Source organism: Petromyzon marinus, chromosome 13, assembly GCF_048934315.1.
Source record: "Petromyzon marinus isolate PM22_M1 ecotype Great Lakes invasive population chromosome 13, UKy_Petmar_22M1.pri1.0, whole genome shotgun sequence".
In the NCBI taxonomy this organism is placed as follows: Eukaryota; Metazoa; Chordata; class Hyperoartia; order Petromyzontiformes; family Petromyzontidae; genus Petromyzon; species Petromyzon marinus.
In genome coordinates, this window is record NC_133679.1 from 11,852,105 (window position 1) to 11,875,016 (window position 22,912).

The window sequence follows — 22,912 nt, forward strand, 5'->3', positions numbered from 1 at the left end:
AATCGTTCTCACAAAGGGGCTGTTTTGTGCACAATGTTTATTTGCCCCAGCTGCCTCTGTGGCTGCACGCCACCACCATGGGGCGAGGCAGACAGGGAGAGAAAGAGAGAGGATGCATTTTTCCTTTTCCATTTTGTGTATCACCGATAAATTAAATGAAAACCACCCTCACGCTAGCCGTGGAACCGTGCCATCGCATTGTGGCACGGCGATCGCCAATTCTGCCAAGAGAGAGAGAGAGAAGCTGCGTCGCCCGGGATCACGAGGATGCTACCCAAGCGACACGGCAGGCGCGCTTGGCTCCCGTCGATGCAAGTGGCGCCGTTTGCTGCTAATCCGGCGGCTCGGAGGCGAGGTGGTTGTTTGGCTCGCGCTGCGTTCAGGACGCCCGCTGGGAGCGGACCGCGCTACTGCTCGGCCACGCGCCATCGAACGACCAAGCGTCTCCCCCCCCCCTCCCCCCCTTACCTCGGCAACTCCCTTCTGGAAGGCTGCGCGGGCGAGGCTGGCGGGCCCGTCCACTGTCTTGCCGTCATCCTCGGGGCCCCAGCTGGCGCTGTAGATGTGGATGTGCTGGGGCCGTAGGCTCAGCGAGCTGGCCTCCACCGCGTCCGTCACGTCCCCGTCCAGCATGCGCACGCCTGTGCGCACGTGGGCACACACAAAGAGGCAGGTAGCCTGCCTCTTACACCGCACGTGGGCACACACAAAGAGGCAGGTAGCCTGCCTCTTACACCGCACGTGGGCACACACAAAGAGGCAGGTAGCCTGCCTCTTACACCGCACGTGGGCACACACAAAGAGGCAGGTAGCCTGCCTCTTACACCGCACGTGGGCACACAAAGAGGCAGGTAGCCTGCCTCTTACACCACACGTGGGCACACACAAAGAGGCAGGTAGCCTGCCTCTTACACCGCACGTGGGGACACACAAAGAGGCAGGTAGCCTGCCTCTTACACCGCACGTGGGCACACACAAAGAGGCAGGTAGCCTGCCTCTTACACCACACGTGGGTACACACACAGAGGCAGGTAGCCTGCCTCTTACACCGCACGTGGGCACACACAAAGAGGCAGGTAGCCTGCCTCTTACACCGGCATATCCGAGCCATGCAAGGTGTTTTTTTTCCAACTGGCCGTTTACAGAGCCAAACCGAAATCCCAACTGTGATACAGTGGCCTCACAGGACATCTGAGTCTAGCTCGGGGACGAGCAGGGAATCGAGCAAGACTGACACATTGATTACATGTGACAACTTAGATCACTTAGATACAGCGTTAATGTGTCATCTACACGAGCATTGCTTGATCGTTGCGAGTAACCTCGGGAGGCAAGGTTTTGCTTCTGCAGTGGAAAAACCTGAGCCGCACCAGGCTGGCTCGGCACGGTCTCTGTGTGGCTCGGTTGCATATTGGAATAGAGCTAAAAGATCCCCATATAGCCTACATAGACTGTTGGGGCAAACTCTTCTGCGCCCATCTGCAACGCTCTTCCATCCGATACTAGGATGCCGCTAGACCGATGCACTTTTAAATTTAGATTGAAAACTAATTTCCTTAGCACTGCTTTTTGTGCTCAGTTTGTTGACCTTCCCCCAACCTCCAATTAGCATAAGTTGGCTACGTACGGTGTGAAAGAAGTTCAACATACATACAGGTTGATGTGGCTAGCCCCATGCTCAGCCCTCTCTGCGGATGTTTACACACTGGTTGATCCTGGTTGAGGCCCAGGGCTGGTTCAGATATCTCTTCTTCCTGATGTTAGCTTACGCCCGAAATTCAACAGGTTCGTAGTGCAGCCTGCTAACCACTGTTCCACCCACTCCCCACAATGATTGTGTGTGGTCTTATTGAGCACACACACACACACACAGAGATGCACGGCATGGCCATTGGGCCACACGACTGGGTTCCTTCGCACGCTCTCTCACATTATCAGGACGGATATTACATGTACTTTGCCAACCGCCACATGCAAAAACCTCACTCTCACGCGACCAAAAAAATAATATCTGCCGCCTCCCACGCCCCTCATTTCACTGCCACCACAAATTTTTGGTCGCCACCATGCACAAAAGGTGTCATAGGCTCTGAGGCTACAATGTCAATGTACTGCACTGCTCGAAACTACTTTCCCGATCAGAACAGTGTGGGGAGGCCGACACTCACAGGTGGATTGATCGACAAAGACACCGTGTATAGAATAAACATTAACCCATCGGTGTCCCGAGTAGTACGAGTTGGCACATGTCCCATACTGGCAATCCCAAAACCTGATTACTCTGCACAACGGCACATGCACGCACAGACACGGGCACGTGTGGGGTACATACGGACTCACGTGAACATGCATACGCGCGCACAGGCACACATGGGAACACTTGGGCACGTACCCATGTACATGTATATAGCTGTGCCAATGTTAGACTTTACGGGATCACTTCAATAAATCTAAGTCCCGCAACTTTAAAACTTGTAGAAAACTTGTACTCCTTTACACTGTGCATGCTGCACTGCCGAAAACACACTGCCATGTCGCCGGGTGCAGGCAGTGAGCAAACAAAAGACGGCTCTGGCCAGTTGCACAACGCACCTTCAGTGGAATTACCCCGTTCGTTTCTCAGATTAAAATTGTAAAAGGTGCAGCCCTGCAATATGCTGGCTCATGCCACTGTTGGAGCAAGGGCCTCCACTCCAGGGAACTCGAAGAGAGTGCCTCTAACAAGGTATTTTGGCCTACTTTCCATGCTGGCCAGACGTATTGCAAGAAAATTGGAGTACCCACAATTTACCCCCACTACACGCGACAATGCCTTATCGACTGTGGTGCACCCATTTATACTGCTGGACAGATAGAGGTTGGGGGAAGGAGGTGGAAGGATGGGGGTGAGGGGGGTTTAAGAAACTTACACCGTTGTTTCAACTGCTTTGCCGGGAGATTGAACTGGTGACCTCTGGAGTGTGGGCTCTGTGAGCGAGCCATTAGCCCATGGCAATGGTTCAGGCAAAGACGTATACATTACGGGGAAGAGACCACTTAACGTTCTGTATGCAACCGCCCAGATTTATAAGACAGTTTGCAGGAAATAGATGATGGTTTAAGAAACAACTACAACATACAACATGCGGTACCTCCTACATACACAGACTGAAAGCGTACACGCAAAACAAGCGAGATTTTCCCTGAATAAAGGAAGAGTGTTCTTATTATTATTAACATACAGGTGTGTTATTTTGTCTTCGACCACATCGATAAAATGCGTCCCGATCTCTCAGATCTATGAATCGAAGCAGGTTTGCGCCTGTATGGTGCTTGGATGGGCGACCCCCATGCGCACACCTGGGTGCTACAGGCTGCTGTGAGGCTATGTTGTGGGCGGCAGAGAATAACGCAGCAAAAATCCACCGTTGTACTGTACTTATAGGGCGCTCCCGCCGCCTACACCAAACCGCACCGATCAGCGTGGTTAAGCACAGGACGGTCAACAAACCTCCACAGCCAAAGCGATGCCAGGAGGCCCCTCTCATTCAGCAGTGGATTGATTAAAAAAAGGGCTAATAATGTACATGATGTTTTACCTCCAATTTTGGCATTGTAGGCGATTCCCACTCCGCAGACGTTATTGTTAGCGACTGCTGCCACCTCGCCGGCACACCGCGTCCCGTGCCTTCGAGGAAACACGATCGTGGAAGATAAAATATACATAGGGCACGGACGACGAAGAATCGGCCACCGGCACTCCGCGGCACGGCACTGGCGGGCGGAATGTCCGTTTTTAAAAAAAAAACACAAAACTGCTTTGGTGTAAAAACAGTTGGGCGAGCGTGCACGACACCACGGCAGTCGGAATTCACCGGTTGTCGTTGTACGGAGTGTAGCGAGGCTGAGGATCGGGGTCATTGTCGTTGATGTCAAAGCTGGCGTCTGGATCCTGTAGGTGGGATTGTAAACGCAACACTGTGTTAGCATCAGCGATGCAGACACAAGCTTAGAGCGCTCGTGCCTTGACTCGAGAAGCGTTACTAAAAACCGCCACGTCGGCATCGCGATTGCGCTGGGCAGCTCAGCGACGTGTCCTCGGGTTGTGACGTGTGCCGTTCGGTATGATGTTCGACGTTTTGCAACACGTGCCTGCAGCTTCCGAAGAACTATTAGCTATATTTATTTCACCAGATAAGGCCACACTGAGCTTCCGAACAACTATTAACTGCATTTATTTCACCAGGTAAGGCCCACTGAGCTATAAAACTCTTTTGATTTAAAGCTTTCGTGACTGCAGCAATTCATATTCTTAGTATAAAACTCTTATTCAGCAGCGACTTGGCCACAGACAATAGCTCAACAAAGTGGCTTATCATGTGGCAATTTATAGCACCCAAATAATCGCAACGCATGTTTTCTAAATGTGCAGGGAAAAATCAGAGGGCCCGGAAAAAAAATCCACACAACCAAGGGGAGAACATGCAAAGTCCAAATATACAGGCGTCAGGGTTGGGATCGAACTCACGACCTCCTGTATACCGGGCGAGGTAGTTAACATCTTGCCACTGTGGCACCCAACGTCGGACATCATGCCGAACGACACATGGTACGACACATCGGAGCGCCATACATCGCAACCGCGACAACTCACGCAGCACAAAGACTGCGATGACCTCTACTGCTCACTACGGATCGTCTCACAACGGGGAAACTGGAGGCAGGGGTGGGGGGTGATGTGAGCGAGGACCGTGGTGGCACTCACATAGTTGGCCGCGAGGTCTGGGTGGTCTTTCTCGATGCCGTCATCCAGGATGGAGACGATGGAGCCACGGCCTGTGTAGCCGAGCGACCACGCCGACACCACGTTCAGGTCGTGGTGCTCCTGGTTTTCCTGCCGGACACCACAGCAGCGACAGCGTGGAGGATGCCACGCCGATTTAAACCGTCGTTTAAACAAAAAAATCCAAAGAAAAAAAACGCGTCTTGTGTTCGTGTAGATATCTACCCCGGCTTTGCGTCTCCTGGGATGTCCCTAATGAGCGTCACTAAAAAGGTAAAACAGGTCCAGGTGCAACCCTACAATTATACAAGTGCATGTTAATGCCACTTCTGGCAGAAAGGCCTTGACCAGAGAAAATTCTAGAGGTTGAGTTTCCGTTAAATATGTGCATTTAGATTCCTCTGTTTGCGCCATTTTGCAGCAATTCCACTGTTTTTTGCAGTATCTTGAGGTACAGTTACCATTTAGAGGCTTAGATGTTCTATAAATCAAGGTTTGTTGTATTCAAGCTTCATTCGTGTGGGGGAAAATAAACCCCCCCACTTTAAATTGACTTTCATGAGCCCCAGTGTCACTGCTGTCTGATGCCACGCAGCAGTGACAGTGGATTGAGATGCATGGCGAAAAAAAAAAGCAACGCGCGCTCCTGAAAGTGAGTTTAAAGTCTTAGTTCTCATTTAGCAAAGCCAAAAAACTTCAGCCTGGAACATGAAGCCTTGGCGTGAGCTCAACGAGGTAAAGAGACGATCGTGTTTTGAATTTATTTCTCCTTTTTTAATCCGCATGAGGCAGCGACCGCTGTGGTATTCTGGCGCGCGACGTCATCTCTAGGACTTCGAATATGAGACGACCAACGGTAGCCACCGGCCCTTAAAAACGTCGTGCAGAGCACACCGCTGGTGAACCGGAATGCGTCAAATTTATAATAAACGCCCCCCCCCCCGCCCCCGCCCGACATTTCAGAGTTCTCCTGCTTCTTTGCTAGGTCGGCACAAAAGCAGCTCAGCGTTGGCACAAGGTTGGACAGCGGCCCACTTTAAAATATTGATTCACTTATTTAATCTCAGCAGCGATAAAGAACTAAGAGTCAAAGAGATTAGAACGCGTGGGCCCTTGCCAAGAGCTGTCCACGTGGAGCGTGCGGGCGTGACGGAATGTTTAGCCAGTGGCTTACGGTATGGCACATCGTGTGACTTGTAGAACTTTCGCCGTGCCTGCTAAAGCAACATTCTCGTGAACATGAGCGTCGCATTAAAGTGGTGCAGCGTGCTGAACGTTGATGTCTCCGTAGAGAATGCGCGCAATGAGGCACGGTCATTTAATCTCACAGGTCCACGGGGGCGGGAGCGGTGGCTTGGTGGTTGGCGAGCCACGCTACGGACATGGCGATCCCAGTTCGATTCCCCATAGCCGCGACTAAAGGTGCATCCCCCCTCACTAATGAGCGATGGGTCGTGCATCTTGGGTTGCGCGCAAGTGAATCACTCGTGTTTTGGACGCCTCTGCGACCACGGATGCCCACATTTGTAAGCGGGAAAATGAGCCGTGCGGTGTATCATGAGCGATTGGATTGTGCGAGTGACCACTGAGGTTCGCCGAGTAAAATCTGAACAGGTCCTGGGCCTCCTCCCCCTCAATACCCCAACTAGGTGACTAAACGTACAAGAATACATTTGAAGTTGAATAAGCTGAGTTATTTCACCTGCCTTCTAATGGCCATTGCTCTCCCAGAGATTTAGCAATGTGTGTCTGTGTGTGGTGTTAAAGCAGAGACTGTTGCCATCCATCCTTATTGACTCTTTTTGTTGCACCAGAAAATATCATAGTTAAGTTAAAACCCACCACACTGGAATTGACTGCATTGGCAATGATTATAATGTATGTTAAATGAGGATTAAATGACGTGTCGCTTAACAAGACTGACATTTCATTTCTGCTTACGTAAACTTGACTTCAAATCTATCAATAATTTTCAGATGTATTGTTTTATGGCAAGCTAGCCTTGAAGGAAATACTTTTGTGAAACTAAGACTGTCTTTAAATCACTGACAAGTAACCACACATCATCATCACTGTAAGAATGTATCATGAAGAATTATGCGGACTTTTTCACAAAATAAATAAAATCTACGAAACCCCACGTATTGTGTTTAGACAAGGTTGTGTTATTTTCCAGATAATGATCACACTTTTTGAATGTTAACAATGAGGCCGGTTCAGTGTTGACAAATTCAACAATGGGAGAACCGTCTCCTGTAGGTCGTGTGTGCTCATCGAATTAAGTTAATCTCATGAATGCAACGCACCTCTGAGTACAAACGTGTGAATGTGCAATAGATAACGCAGCGCCATGCAGGTGGCTCTGCTCGCGAAACAAAAACCTGACTTCGAATTGCCATGATGCAAGATAACTGGCGCCGTCTCTTCTGGCAACACACATGCTAGACATGGCCATTAAAACAAACACACATGCTAGGCATGGCCATTAAAACAAACACACATGTTAGGCATGGCCATTAAAACAAACACACATGCTAGACATGGCCATTAAAACACACATGTTAGGCATGGCCATTAAAACAAACACACATGTTAGGCATGGCCATTAAAAAAACACACATGGCATGGCTATTAAAACAAACACATGCTAGACATGGCCATTAAAACAAACACACGTGGCATGGCCATTAAAACAAACACACATGCTAGGCATGGCCATTAAAACAAACACACATGCTAGACATGGCCATTAAAACGAACACACATGCTAGTCATGGCCATTAAAACAAACACACATGCTAGGCATGGCCATTAAAACAAACACACATGCTAGACATGGCCATTAAAACGAACACACATGCTAGTCATGGCCATTAAAACAAACACACATGCTAGTCATGGCCATTAAAACAAACACACATGCTAGGCATGGCCATTAAAACAAACACACAAGGCATGGCCATTAAAACAAACACACATGCTAGGCATGGCCATTAAAACAAACACACATGGCATGGCCATTAAAACAAACACACATGCTAGACATGGCCATTAAAACAAACACACATGCTAGGCATGGCCATTAAAACAAACACACATGCTAGGCATGGCCATTGAAAGAAACACACAAAACAAACTCCCAAATGACGTATTCTTTCACGGACAACAAATTGTATCAGGTACACCTGCTAAATATACAATTCCAAACGTGGAATTGTTTTTATTATTATGAACTACTTAACATATATTATCAAGACATTACAATGCTGCCAGGAGGTGAAAGGGCAGGCCATAGATGGAATGAAGTTATCAACCAGAAACCCTGTGCTCATCATATTTATATAATTTTACATTATTATTTATTTAAGAAAAAATGTAAAACCTTTTTGTTCCACTGGCACACCAGAGCTGTGCCAGCGTGGGGGCCCTCACTGTACAGGTGGTAGTATTTGACTGGCTATTTGTCTTGATGAACCAGAACCAAAGCATTGTACGCTGTATGTATGTACCGTATAACTTCTTTCGCACCGTGCGTAGCCAACCTTGCTAATCGGAGGTGCGGGGGAAGGACAACAAACTAAACACAAAAAAGCAGTTCTAAAGAAATGAGTTTACAATCTCGATTGAAAAGTGCATAGCCCCAGCGGCTTCCGAATATTGGCCGAACAAGAAAATATGAATCTGGCTCAGCCAGGCAGGGCCCAGTGGCACGCTTCTGCTTGTGCAGTGGAAAACGAACTTGGCGCCTTCTGCGCGCGGATTGTTTGCACAGTGGAACAGAGGTGCACGTGACCACGTGACAAATTCCCCTGATCTCACAGTAGACTCCAAACCTGCGCTGTTCAATGCACACTCAAAAATCTGGCATGATTTTCCACGCACGCCACAGGGCGCACACAGCCATATTTCTCACATCCGGCTGGGGCAACGCCATTCCCTTGGGCTCCCTAATAAGCTAGGAGGGGGCACGCAAGTAACAAAGAAGCCCCCTCTCCCCAAAAAACAATGACATTTAATGCTCAGTCTTGCTGCCACCAAAACGTTTAGCACGCAGTTGCCTTTAAAAAAGTAATCGTTTAAAAACAGCGTGTTCTTCTTTCTTACCATATCAGGTGTTCAGTGTTACATAAAGCAGTTGACGGGGGGGGGGGGCGCTGATATGGTGCTTAGTTCACGCACTCTGAACCTCGGTGACCTGAGTTCTATTACTGACCAAGGCTAAATAAAGTGACCAGTGACATCTGCTACCAGTCTTGGGCACCACTTCATCAACCCGCACCAACCAGGGTGAAGTATGATAATAATAATAAATCTACTCCCATGACTGACAGACGTGTGGAGGCCTTCATGCAGCAATAATTGCCAAAGGCCTGTCTTGATTTTAAGCTTTCGTGACTGCAGGAATCCAACCTCTCTGGTTCTTTCGGTAAAGTCACGTAGATAGAAAAAAATATTAAAAGAAAACACGACGTTTCGGACGCAACACAAGCGTCCGTCTTAGGATGATAAAAATTACCTGCTGTTGTGGCTTTATACAAAACAGCAGATCATTTCATTTTTCACACCTGAAGACGGACGCTTGCGTTGCAACTGAAACGTTGTGTTTTCTTTAATATTTTTTTTTGTATCTACGTGACTTTACCCAAAGAACCAGAGAGTATGCCAAAGGCATGTCAAATATTTTGATTACACAAGGTGCAATATTTCAAGTGACGAATGACAGTAAAATAAAAACAACCCACTCCTGTTTGATATCAAGCTACTTTTGTTGTCGTTGGTCGTGGTGGAGGGCGTTGTTACAGCTAACGTGTACGGTTCTTTACGGTCAGCATGAAGAAGCGAGGGGCTACGCAAAGGCCTGCGTATTCATGGGGGGGGGGGGCTGCGGTGAAATGGCCCAGCCGACAAAAAATAGAACCAGACGAAAGGCGGGGATGAAATACGCCCTCTTCCAGCAAACAAACAAAACACCCAATTGGCCACGTGGGGCGCAGCCCACGCGTGCAGACAACGTGTGGTGGCACAAACCGAGAAGCCAGAGCAACGCGTGCACCTTCCCTTATCTCAACCGCACGCGGGCGCACGTGCACCCACACGATCATGTACTCGCAAAACAAACTGTAAACGTTCGTTCCGCCTGACCGGTCGCAGGTACAGGGCAGTCAGCAAGCACAGTTATTTTTTTCGGAGTGGGGTGGGGGGGGGGCATTGTGGCCGAGACCACGGGCCAGCCACCTTCATCTCTGTTTTTTGTGTCGAGTTTGTCGTCCTTCTCACCCCCCACACCTCCGATTAGACAAGTTGGCTACGCACGGTGCGAAATAATATTCTTGGTTCTTTCGGTAAAGTCACCACGTAGAAGGGAAACAATAAAATAATAAAAATATAAAACAATAAAATTCTCACGACGTTTCGACCGCAACACAAGCAATCATCATCAGGTGTAAAAACCACAGCAAGAAACAAACAATACAATTCTCACGACGTTTCGACTGCAACACAAGCAATCATCATCAGGTGTGAAAACCACAGCAAGAACATTTTTCTTGAGAATTTTATTGTTTTATATTTTTATTATTTTATTGTTTCCCTTCTACGTGACTTTACCGAAAGAACCAAGAATATGAATCCCTGCAGTCACGAAAGCTTTAAATCAAGATTTGGTGCGAAAGAAGTTCAACATACGTGTACGTACATCTCACCGCCAGCGTTAACGTCCACACACAGGTGGCCTTTATTCAGGCCGAATTGTCCTAGGGCAGGCCCAGGGCAGCTGGGATGCCGCTCGCCGCTGATGTTCTTATTCGTGGCCAGGATTCAAGCACAAGTTGCTGGGATTGTAGCGCACGGTTTAACCTATGGGTCACTGCTCCGCACTGATCAGTACTTCAATCTCACACACATGCCAAGTCAATTAAAAAATCCCAAGTGTATCAGTGCTGAAGCAATTAATAAAAAAATATTTGTACTGTATTTCCAATTATATATCTCATGCTCCTGAGTCAGCACGGGTCACAGGGTTGCTCAGTCATCACCATTGGCCACAGACAGCCAGAGTTGTTTCCAATTGCACAATTATTCACATTTTAAAACGTTAGCTTGTAAAAAAAATTAGGTATGATATATCTTATGATTGTACGTCTATGACCAAATCACCAGGAATGCACCCGATGTTGTCAGATATCAGTAGATTAAGCAGGGTTGAGCCCAGATTGTGCTTGGATGAGTGACCACCGTGCATAAAACAGGTGCTATAGGCTTCCGCGGGGGTTCGTTGTCAGGAGAGGGCATTCGTACTATACGATGCTCCAATGTCCCATGCGCCTTGTCTCCACCAAACCACACTGACCAGCATGGTGAAGCATGGTCAACTAACTTCCACGACCCGCACGGTGTGGGTCGGATCTAATGCAGCAGTCGAATGACAATTGTATTGTGTGTGTGTACGCACGCACGCGCACACACACACACACAAAACACAACTGAAACACAGACGAAGCCAATGCAGTGTAAACTTGCGTGCATGCAGGCACAGGCTCATTGTCATGAATATTAATCGACTGCCAACACCTGACCGCGAGTGGAGCATTTCTATTGTGCGGTTGAAAAGTCAAGTTAATGCTAACCCGTGGTAGCCAGGACAGCTGTTAGCGACAGCCGTTTCCCTTTCTTCCTCCTTGAAACACTAATCCACACTGAGCGACTTCCTGCACAAGCACAGCGCACCCGTGGCTCTGATAACTGAGCACCTTGCGTGATGCGTCAGGGATGGGAGGATGGAGCAGAGCCAATGCCCAGTTGTCAAACGTGTTTTTTTTTCTTGGTTACAGCGCAACGTTCCTTCGGCATGCCCGACGATTCACTCCACATCCTCGGAGCCTCTTCAGGAACCGAGTTCAGCAATGTTGGACATTTTGCTTAGTTTCTGAAGAAGCTCCCATGGCAAACAAAACGCCATGCAGCCCAAGCACGCATCCGAGAGCGACACAGCACAATCGCGAAAAGCTCTGCAGCAATATGGTCAATGCCTACTGCCGGATGGATGCATGCACTGGTGGTGCTGGTGGGGCGGGTGGGGTGAGTGGGGCAAGTGGGGGGTGAGCTGAAGTGCATGAGGTGGGGGGGGTGTGGGGGGGTGTGGGGGGGTGTGGGGGGGTGAGGAGCGGTGAGCCTCTCACCAGGTACCACTGCTCTGCATATTCAGGATCCGTGGGCTCCGTCACAACCTCCTTCCTCCGCCTCACCTTCGCCACCTGCTGCTCCACCCAGCTCACCTGCTCGCAGGAGAAGAAGAAATCGGTGAGCAAAAACACAAAATCAACGTCCAGAAGGCTGCGGGAGGTCGCTCCTTCTCCTCTGCTGCCAGTGCTGTTCGCGAAGCTGTCCCCATGATTGGCAGCACTGCCAATGCCCTCTCCAGACCTTCCGTCTCTCATCTGCAGTTAAATAATTACGTCCGATAATAACATTCTTCTTGAAATGTCAAAATCTTTTTTTTTGCCGTTCTACCCACATTCGAATCATCACAGCTCTCATTCCACTTCTCGTTGAAGAAACCAGATACGATGATACCTCGGTAACCACGCATCAACATTAAACAAATTATCCGGTGGTGGTGATGCTGCTGATGCATCGGCAGCAGCACTGCACAAGCACAAATAAAACCTCAACAAATTCGTCAATAACACTGATGCCTTATAAGGAAAGGACATTATAGGTGGCGTTTTTGGCAATGGCCCTTCTTCATAGCACATATTTTTCCTTTGAAGCCAGTGTTCTTGGTGGCTCTGTTGAGTCTGGGCACCGTGGAGGGAAGATGTTTACTACCTCGCGTGGATTTTTCTGCAAGGCCTCCGGTTTGTCCTTCCACATTTAGAAAAAAATCGTTTAGAGTTACTTGGCTGCCATAAATTTCGACATGATGATGATGATACGTCACTTTGTTGAGCTATCATTTGTGGCCAGGTCGCTTCTGACAAAGAGCTACATAGCTCAGCGGGCCTTACCTGGTAAAATAAAAAAAATAGTTTTTAGTTTATAGAGTTTGTTTTGATAATTATGCAGTATCGACCGTCTGGGTAGTAGGGTAACAGTGGTTGAAAAGGCCTGACGGCATTGTCTCGCCCTTGCTTAACCTACCAAACCCTCGTCTTTATTTCTCCTTTACGCTGTTGCCTCTCTCTCTGTAGGCAATGTTTCATCTCGTATGGTTGCCGTGTACAGCATCTTGAGATGGAATAATACAGCAGAAGCCTGATATAAGCACACCTTTTGGGAGTAAGGCCAGCTGTGCTTATATCAGAAGTATTGTGTTCGTATCAGGGAGATGTCATCCGCCTTCCCCACTTCAGTGAAAATGTAAGTGTGTATATCAGAACTGTGCTTGCTATAAACAAGATCTGCTTATATCAAGATTATTCTTAATTCAGATGCTATACAAAATTAAGGTTGTTATTAAAATCTCCATAAACAATGAAAAATTGCGTCTCAACACAACTGTACTTCAAGACGCTTTAGAGAAATGAATAGAACTACTGTACAGGGTGGTCCAGAAGCATTGTGACCCCCCCCCCAATTAATTGACCCCCAAAATGTTTCTAAAATCTGCTTTAAATAAACCCGACTTAAAACAACGATTACGTTTTAGAGAATTCAATGGGGGTCACAAGACTTATTGATCAATCACCCAGTACATTGGGGGGCAAAAGCGGGGAGGGGGGGGAGAAACATGACACAGAGGAGAGGGAAAGATGAGAGAGAGAGGAGAGAAGGATAAACGGTGGGACGTCCTGGGGCCAAGTGAACTGGAGCCCAGCACCAACAACAACAAAGCCGACAAGCCCCAGGGGCATCATTGGGTAGGAAAGGGGAGGGTGGTGGTGGTGGCGGGGCGGGGTGGGGCGGGGTGGGGCGGGGTGGGGCGGGGCTAGATCCTTCACTTTATTGTGACGTCACGTCTTGCACACACTTCTTCACTGCTCGACTCTGGGATTCCCTCTCATCGTCTATGTCCCCGCGCTCACTGTACCACACACATGTGTCGGTGATGTGCAGCCCGTCTTCTTCGAACGCTGGGGAGCCGGACAAGCCCCTCTCTGTACCAGCGTGGACGGCACCCCACGTGTTCACCTTCTGAAGCGCTCGCTCGTCAGCGTGGCGTGCGCGATGACCACCACCACCACCACCACGTGGCTTCTCTTTCGTGATGTGCGCGGTGCATTTAGCGCCACAGCGCGTGAATTTTTTAGCGTTTGTTTTATTTGTTTGCTGGCGGCTGCGAATTTCATATCCCGAATCGCCTCCAGTGCTGTTGCTGCTGGCGGCAATAAAAGTCGTTTAAAAGTCAAAAGTCTTACGAGACTGCTCAAGTCGAGAAACGCGTGAACTCTTCCATCTATTACGACCTTGATTGTGCCGTTTGTTGGCGGCTGTTTGAAGGTTTGGGCCCCGTGCTTTAGCGACGAAGGGCAGCGACGCCGCGGCCTCACGGCCGCGCCTTAAACCACTTGCTGCAGAGGTTCGTGGTTCGAAATCCAGCGGTCGCCCCGATCAATGCTACGGGGTGAATCGATTGAAGAACTACGCTCCGTCTGCTTCGCAGAGGACGCTGAAGATCCCGTGACGTCGTTCGCAAGAGGAGGCCATCGTGCGCCGGCGTCATGGTCCAAATTTGCCAACTTTGAATATCGCCCACAAATGACTCATTTGGAATCGACGCAGCGATCATCGCCGACTGCTGCGAAAAACCTGACAGGACCCTCCTGAAAAGGAGTCATGAGCCTCGGTGAGGCTTTTCTGGGCGAGGCAAGTGCAACAAATAACTGTGTTTAAAAACAAAAACATTTGCGGAGACCGCACTTGTCCCAGTGGTAGCGCTTGGCCCCTGACACAGAGGCCGATAAGCGGCCTCTCCTCGGACGCAGCCGTTGATCCAGTCCCTCCGATGCATTATCTCAAAGTCGTAAAAAAAAAAACCCACCTGGGACCGTGCCCACGTGAGCAGCCTGCCATGTGTGCTGTGACGTGACAGCGACTTGAGTGTTGTCATCGCCGTTTGCGTGTTACAGAATTCGGATTCTGTTTGGAAAACTTTGGCAGCTAAAATGCAAATTCCACACTTGGCTGGGGTGGGGGGGATGAGAAGTAACTTCCTCCGCAGGACCTGCGCTGCATGCAGTTCGGGGCAACTGACCAATAAATAAGTTAACAACGCCCTCAAAAACGGGACATACGCTCCGGTGCTTTATACACTCACCGCTATCGTTAATGATTAAGTGTGTAAACGCCATTTTGCTCGTTACAGTTACCTATTGAGAATGATTTTTTGCCACGTCAACCATGAAAGGCGTACACTGTGCGGTGTCGGCTTGACAAGTGGCTGTGAATACAGCTCCTGGGAGGCCGGGGCAAACGTGCAAGCTCCGTGAAAGCTCCATCTGGAACGGTTCCAAAAGTGGCTTTTTGTGAGACGAGGGGGTGGTGGCAAGGGCAAGGAAAGTTCACCCCGTACTCATTCCACCAAACGCCTTCACGCTGTCATCGACTCTTTTTCTTTCACCAAAATGCAAGAGCGCTAAAGATATCAGAAGATATTTTCCCATGGTGCCAAGGGATGTGTGTGTTTGTGTGTTGTGGTTTTGTCATCGTTGTTGTTGTTGGTGGTGGTGGTCACATTGGAGTGCAGCGTCCCTTAAAAAAAAAGCATTTGAGAGCAACGATACAAATTAAAGTCGAATGAGATGAGAAGAGACGACCGCTGTGAACTCTTCAGTCATAACAACGGCACAACAGCGATCGTCGCACGCGTGCATTTACGGCACCGTTTGTCGCAGCCAGCCACAGCTGGATCTTTTAACCACCGCCAAACAGATCGCGCTGCCGATCAGTGTTCCCGCGTGCCACGGCGCCAGCCTCAACGCGGCCGACTGCGGCTTATCAGTCTGCGCTGTGGTTTCTCGCTCAGGTGCACTGCTGGTGAAACGGTAAAGGTGCGGCCCCTGCAATTTCTTGCTCGTGTCACTGCTGGTGAAAAGGCCTTCACTAGAGGGAGCTCACGAGAGCACCTCTGTAGAGGCTATTAAGCCCGACCCTTTCACACTGGTAAGGCATCTTGGAGGAGGTGGGAGTAAATATACTTTGCCCCATCACGCACGACCTGCGTTGCCGATCGACGAACTAGTGGTCTACCATTTGCACTGCTGGGTGGACAGATGCCTGGGGATTTAAGAAACGTACACAATTGCTTCAAGTCCCATGCCAGGTGAACTGGCAACCTCTGGATTGCAAGTCGAGAGCGATAACCATTACACCACGGCAGAAATCCCATCTTACTGGAACGCCTATTCTGACAGTCGAACTAGGATCCCTATCTTAAAGGATGGTTCCTTGCCTGTAACATCTGGCAGTTCATCAGCATTGACTCGGGCTTGCTCTGATAAATCAGACACTGCATCGAAACCGGTCCAGATTTTGCTGGACCGTTTTAATTTTCTAAGTGGGGAGACAGATGTTTTTGAAGGAGCCTGTTTATTGTTGGCTCGAGTTTCAGCAGAACATCGGCCCGCGTCAGGCAGACTCTAGAGCAGTAGTAAGACAACCCAGACGAGTTACTGGGCCACACGAGCGTCCCTCCTCCATCTCAGCGGGCCGCAAGCTTGACACCGCATGCTTGGGCAAGGATCGTGACACCCACGCATCACCGTAAGTACACTTAGACCAGGCCAACAGCAGGGCCTCCATAGGCTGCATGCGGCCCGTGGGTGACAGGTTGCCCACCACTGCTCTGGAGTATGTTGTCACCGATGTAGGTAATTTGCTACATGGATAGCAAGCGTACTGCCAAGAACAGAGTTTTAAAATAAATAGCAAAGACACGTGTAAAAGCAATTCCCACCAACATCAACATAACCTCCTGAGCCTGTCTCATCACTCAATTGGGATTGTCGACGGCGATCATCACTCCCTACTAGCAGACCAATGCCCCGTACTGGGTCTGACTTCTCGCCTGGTTAAACTAAATAAACGTGAATCTTTCACCCGTCTCATCCACCTCCAAAGGCTCTTCCTCTTGGTTTTCATTTTCACAGGAAATAAACTAAAATATACTGCAGATGTATTCCTGGACCAACGCTATTTTACACATACTGCAGAGTACTTTATATTAGATGGCGATAGCGGCTGCCTTACACGGTGTATATACTCGGGAGTCCATTGATAATTTCCGATGGCCGAATCCGTCAGAACTCAGAAGCTGAAGCGGGGTTGAGCCTGATTCGCACTCGCATTGGCAACTACCGTTCATTAAACAGGTGCTATAGGCTGCGGCGGGGGAGGGCTACATTGTTAGCAGCAGGGGACAGTGCAGCAAAATCCATTGTTGTACCGTACAATGCCCCCGCGGGTCTATGATCCCCACTTTCACCAACCCACACGGACCAGCGTGGTGAACCACGGTAGAATAATCCCCACGACCAGCACGGCGCGGGGAGACCACTACCCAGCAGCGGATTGACTCAAAGGACCGTGCAGAAACATACTATTGCACATGTATACAAATAGATATACATACATCCTAAGTTAGTGTACTTCAAGGATGAAAACGCGCACACACACCACATATCGTAACCATGATCACTTATAACAACGTGTTGCCTGTGCCATGGCGCAAAGTTTCCTGTACAGTGGAAAAACAAATTGTTTAATGTTTTCTGCCTTTATGGCGGGGGGGGGGGGGGTTGGTAGTGGTGGTGGTGGAAAACCGGTTGGGCAGGATTTCGAGTGGGCGGGCCCAATGCATCACAGAGGAAATCTGGCCCGAAGGCAGTCACTCAGGTGGCGCTTAAACGCGAACAAGCACGGGCTTTTACCAATGACTCTCGCTGGAAAGACCAGAACCAGACATTCGAATCTCCCTGGAAAATTATTCGTGGTTTTGTGTACGCTCCCTCTGCTTCTGGAAGGAGAAAGGTTTGAGCTGAACAGTTGGCAGAAAATGGATCTATTGCTCGAACTTTTCATGTTTGTTTATATTCATCATGAGCGTGGCTGTGCGCACGTTTGGTATATTTACGTAAGTAGAGGCGAGTCTATTACTTTAATTGCATTTATTTGTGCGTGCTTTGGTGGAAACCGCCCACCGGACGTGTCAATATTTCACATTTTCTCCTCTCGATTCCGCACAGTCGTGTTTGTGGTAAGAGTCTGCAACAATGAGGGGTGGGGGGGGAGGCGCTGTTAATAAGTGTTCACGAAGTTAGCCATTCCATTAACGTTGGGATCCCGTCTGGGTACAAACGCGTGTGCTTGTGAAGGCCACAAATTTCCTCCGTCACACGCCACCCGCTTGCTACCTCCGTGTCTTGCCGCAGCCTCGTGTGCAGACTCTCGTGCCGGCTCAGCGAGCGTTTCTCCACTGCGTGGTGTCGAAAGTGATGGTAGTCTTCGAAAATCTGTCACGAAGGGGGGGGGGGGGTGGTGTCGAAACAAAGGCAAAAACACGGCGTCATGCAACTGCGTTTGTGTTTTTCCCACGGTCGTGCTGTGCGGCTCTCCGATGGGTTGTCTGGTTGTACCGCTGTCGTTGTTCGGCACGGTGTCCGACGTTTCGCTCCACGCGCTGGGGAGCTTATTCAGCACGTGGGCCAAATCGTCAGACACCGTGCTGAACAGCACGGGGGGGGGGGGGGGAGGAAGCTGGCAACACGTTGGAGAGCAACAAAAGGCGAGGGTGGAAATTATTGCAACGCTGCGCAGTCTCAGACAGGTGATTCATCTTGTGGGTTCAAAGAAACGAATGCTCTAAGCACATTCAACCGAGGCGGGCTGACCGAAGCGAATTGTTCGCGGGAGTGTGTCACGAAGTGTCACACATAGCGCGCCGGTGCAGTCACCGATGACATGAAGAAGACGCCCCCAACACAGCTCGGCCAGAGAGAGGCTGTCTCTGGCTCGAGAGGCGATGCCGCTATCTGGCACGTCGGCCGTGATATGATGCACCTGTGACACTGGAATGATGAGACAATGTCATTATTATAAGGCGAGGACAAAGGGGAGCATTGTGCCGTGCGGACTCACGCGCCCCGCTGCGCCTTACGAGCGTCCCGCGTGTACGGTGCGCGCTTTCAACATGGCCCAACTTCGTGTCGCGAGGTGTACAACTCCGGCATCAGCGCCGCGGCATCAGCCACGGTCAACGGGCCGTAGACAAGGAGCGGACAGCAGGGGGAGGGGGGGAGGGAGGGGGGAGGGGGGAGTCCTAACAGTGCAGTGCACCGGTTCGTCGATTCATATTTTATTTCGCTCAATTATTTGGTGGTGGTGATGCTGTTGCTGCGTTGGCAGTGGTGTCACAAACACAATTCGCAAAAACAAAAGACACATTTGTAAATAACAATGCCGCGAAATTAAAAAAATGGTAATATTTTGGACAATGCATGACATGATATTTTTATATTCATTCCTTAGCTCAAGGTACATGCATTGAACCGGGACCAAAACGAAATAAAGACGTTGCTGAGCCTGTGGTAGGAAATTCCCATTTTCGTATAACAGGTACCCGTTAACCCACAGGACACATGTTTTGTTGACCTGTACCAACATTTTACAAGCATTATCGGCCCTGGACAGATGACAAATTGTGTCAACGGTCGAGGTGCTGCCACTGCTGGCAGAAGGGCCTCCACTAGAAGGAGCTCTGGAGAGCCCTCTTTAGAGGGGTATATGTGGGCATACTCTACCACGCTGGTCGGACGTCTCTGAAGAGGCGAGAGACTACCCACGCTTTACCCCCACCACGCACAATCTGCTCGATGGGACTGCGGTGCACCCATTCACACCGCTGGGTGGGCAGGGGCAGAGGGGTCACCAGCACGGGCACATGGAGCTGGTGACCCCCTGGGTTTCAGACGACGGAGGGACCTGACCAATACGTGTGCAATGCCTTTTTACAATGGCAACTTTCATTCCCAATTTGTTTTAGGTTGCACCCACACAGACGTCCACCTGAAGAACACTTTATGAGACGCGCTCTAACACCCTAGAGAGGGCGCCACCTTTTATAGAACTTCCTCCAGAGAAAGTTGGCCCCAACCGTTGCGGGGTTGCACCTTTACCCGACGCCACTTATTTATATCTTCCCCTGTGTTACAATGAGTCACACGTAACTGCCACGGAGTGTGCCATCATAAACGACTATACAGTACAGTGAACTCTTAAAAACAATGCTGCAATACCAGCACTTGTCAGGGCAGGTCGGCGGATGATGGCCTGCCCGTACGACCCACTGTACTGTGTGGGGGCTGGGTTGCAGTCCACGAGTCCTCCAAACACGTGGGTGGGTGCGTGCGTGGGTGAGTGAGTGGGGGGCGGTCGTGTAGTGGTTAAACGCATCCCGAGATATACATTTGGTGACCTGAATTCGATTCCAGCTCACGAAGAACAAATATCCAAAAGCCAGTCCTGAGCACCCCCACCCCTTAAGTCGACCCAGCCTTTAAATGAATACCTGGCGCGCCGTGTGTACAAAAAAAACATCAACAGCGGGGAGACAAAAGCAGCCAAGCGTCGTGCTGGACACACCCACCCGTGCTCGTGGGATGCCGTGAATTCGGTGGTGATCATTCAAAGCATTAGCCCCAGTCTCTGTTTAAGGATATACGGGGAGGTGGGAGGAGGGGGTTTGATATCTTTGCCGTCGTTGTCTCATTATAAACAATGGGGGGGAGATCGAGCATTTGCACGGACCAGCGCGCGTGCGCGTGTTTAGGTTGTGTACACGCGCACGAGCGCGCGCTCCCCCCGCCAGGCAGTGGCATGGCCAGAGGGTTCAGTAGTTCGCGCGCGCACGCGCGCCAGGGGTCATGGCGCAGTTACAAAATGCTTGGAAGAGTCCCAGAGGACATTTGTGCCCAAACATACGAAGTGGGGTTTTTCTTTCTTTCTGCGCCTGGCGTTTGACTGGTGATAAGCAGGCTTTGACCGGTGATAAGCAGGCTTTGACCGTTTCCTCTTGCCTGGCCCTGCTTGACCACATCTATCAAAAGCCATTGGGCGTATGGAAAATGTGATGTAAGATTGCGAGACCTCGCATGAGACCTCGCAATCTATCCGAAAAAGTGTGCGAGGCTCAAATTACCTGCTTTTTTCTTCTTCTAAATAATTGAAACCTTGGATCAATCGGCCAGCTGGGTTTTCTTTTCTCTCCATCTTGGCAGCAACATCACTCGATTCAGCACATTTCACATCTAGTTGCTGCCAACCCTAATGTAGTTTAGAGAGGAATGTCCTTGCATCTACAGTACCTTTGCAAGAGGCAGCTACCTGGGCAAAATACATTGTTCACCATGCAATGTAATATTGACTATAACTGGCGGTGTTATTGCTAGGAGCCCATGGCTGGACCATGCAGCAGGGTGACATTTATTTACAGATTTTAATAAATCACTACGAAACATTTTTTTTCCCCTTTCAAGGGCAGTGTTATTGACGAATGTGTTGAATTTCAAGTGACACCAGTTTGCTTTCATTTTCCCTTAGATTACGATCCCGTGCCTCCGATTAGCACGGTTGGCTACGTACGGCGAGCATACGAAGTTCAAAGTAAACAAGTGGATATGAAGACATCGGTGGTCTGTGCGGAACTCGAAGATGAGAATTCATGCAGCCCGACAGTTGCATTAGCAAGATTTTAGAAACCGTAAGCTATATTCTTTGTATTTTTTTATTCTTTCGGTAAAGTCACGTAGCTAGAAATTTTTTTGCCACCAAATATGCTTTGCGGTATATTGCGTAGAGTGGGACCACCTTCTCTGCACCAGTTTTCATCCTGCTTGTGCCTTTTTTTTGCTTCCTCATAAAACAAAGGGGCCACTGAGACCTCAGACAGTTGTAGCTCTACAAAGCATTGGCTACTGTACACACTTGAGAAAAACACGCGCACACATGAGGTGAAACGCTGCTGCTCAAGAGGAAAGGATAGGAACGCCCCCCCCCCCCCAAACACGGACTCCCATTATACGACCAAATGATTATACACATGAGATTAACAATCTGCTGAAGAGAACGACGTATCGGTTTGCAAACCCACCGCTCGATGAAGGCCTTCCCACGCCACATGGGTCATTGGAGCTGTCTGATCATACTTCACCCCGCTGGTCCAGTTGCGGGCTGGCCAAGCGCGGCTCTCGGGACCGGTTCAGATAATTATCGCTCACGTTATCCGTGGCTGGGAATAAAACTCAGGCCGCCAGTTTAATAGCGCCCGGTGCACTCACCTCTGGCATCACTGCTCCACCCACTTCAACTGCTATGTCGTTTAACATACATGTCAATGGATACAAGAAGAACTTCTTTTTATGTTGAGTTTGTTGTCCTTCTCCTGCGCCTCCGATTAGCATGGTTGGCTAAATATACATATATACATGGAGAGAGCTGACGCGGGTTAGGACTGGTCATTTTGACATCTGATGCGCCAGTAATATTTGTTAAAGAGAATCATTTGCGACTGCAGGATGATTTGGGCGATAAGCCGACCAGAACAATACGCTTGCTAAGGACGCGGTGGAGGATTTTCACGCCTCGTGATGAACTCCGGACTCGTTTGATTGCGTTGCCACAACGCGCCATTTAAATGTCCAAAATGCGGCCCTTACAGGCAAGTGTAAAGCTTGCTTGGAGCCTCGGAGGTTGTAAAGTGTATTTCTTTGGCCTGTCCTCGTCAGTCAAGTTGTCAGCCAAGAGGGGTCTTCATCTGGCCAAAACGGTTGCTAATATTTTACTACTTTAAGAAGCTGCCAGCATGTGAAATGAAACGTCGGACATCATGCCAAACAAAACGTGGTAAAACCCGAAAGCACAACCCGAAATCACATCAGAGAGTGGACAATCTGTCCCAAACACTGAGTAAAATAATACACACACGAAGGCGATTTTACACACCACGTATTTGCCATGTGTTATTACTTTCACAGTATTTGTTTTTTAGTCCGCACACACACACTTTTCTCATTTTTCATGAAGTGTTTGAATTGGTCTTTTGTCCCAATAACTGCTGGGCAGCATTATGAGCGTAACCGGTTGATTCCAGGAAGGGCCAGATGGGTCAACATGAACTTAGTAAAATCATAGAGCTCTACTTTAACGAGCCTGACATTT

At 49.3% G+C, this 22,912-nt stretch overlaps 1 protein-coding gene across 1 annotated transcript in view; it reads right to left on the bottom strand.

The window, feature by feature from the left end:
• Positions 1-22,912, bottom strand: part of LOC116942023 (furin-like) — a 58,232-nt gene that overhangs the window by 20,045 nt on the left and 15,275 nt on the right. Inside the window, exons 2-7 of the mRNA XM_032953550.2 lie at positions 18,112-18,210; positions 11,941-12,036; positions 4,745-4,873; positions 3,855-3,931; positions 3,579-3,667; positions 469-641 (exon numbers count right to left, since the gene is read on the bottom strand). Of these exons, the coding sequence (XP_032809441.1) occupies positions 469-641; positions 3,579-3,667; positions 3,855-3,931; positions 4,745-4,873; positions 11,941-12,036; positions 18,112-18,210 (663 nt within the window). The remainder of the gene's footprint in view (positions 1-468; positions 642-3,578; positions 3,668-3,854; positions 3,932-4,744; positions 4,874-11,940; positions 12,037-18,111; positions 18,211-22,912) is intronic.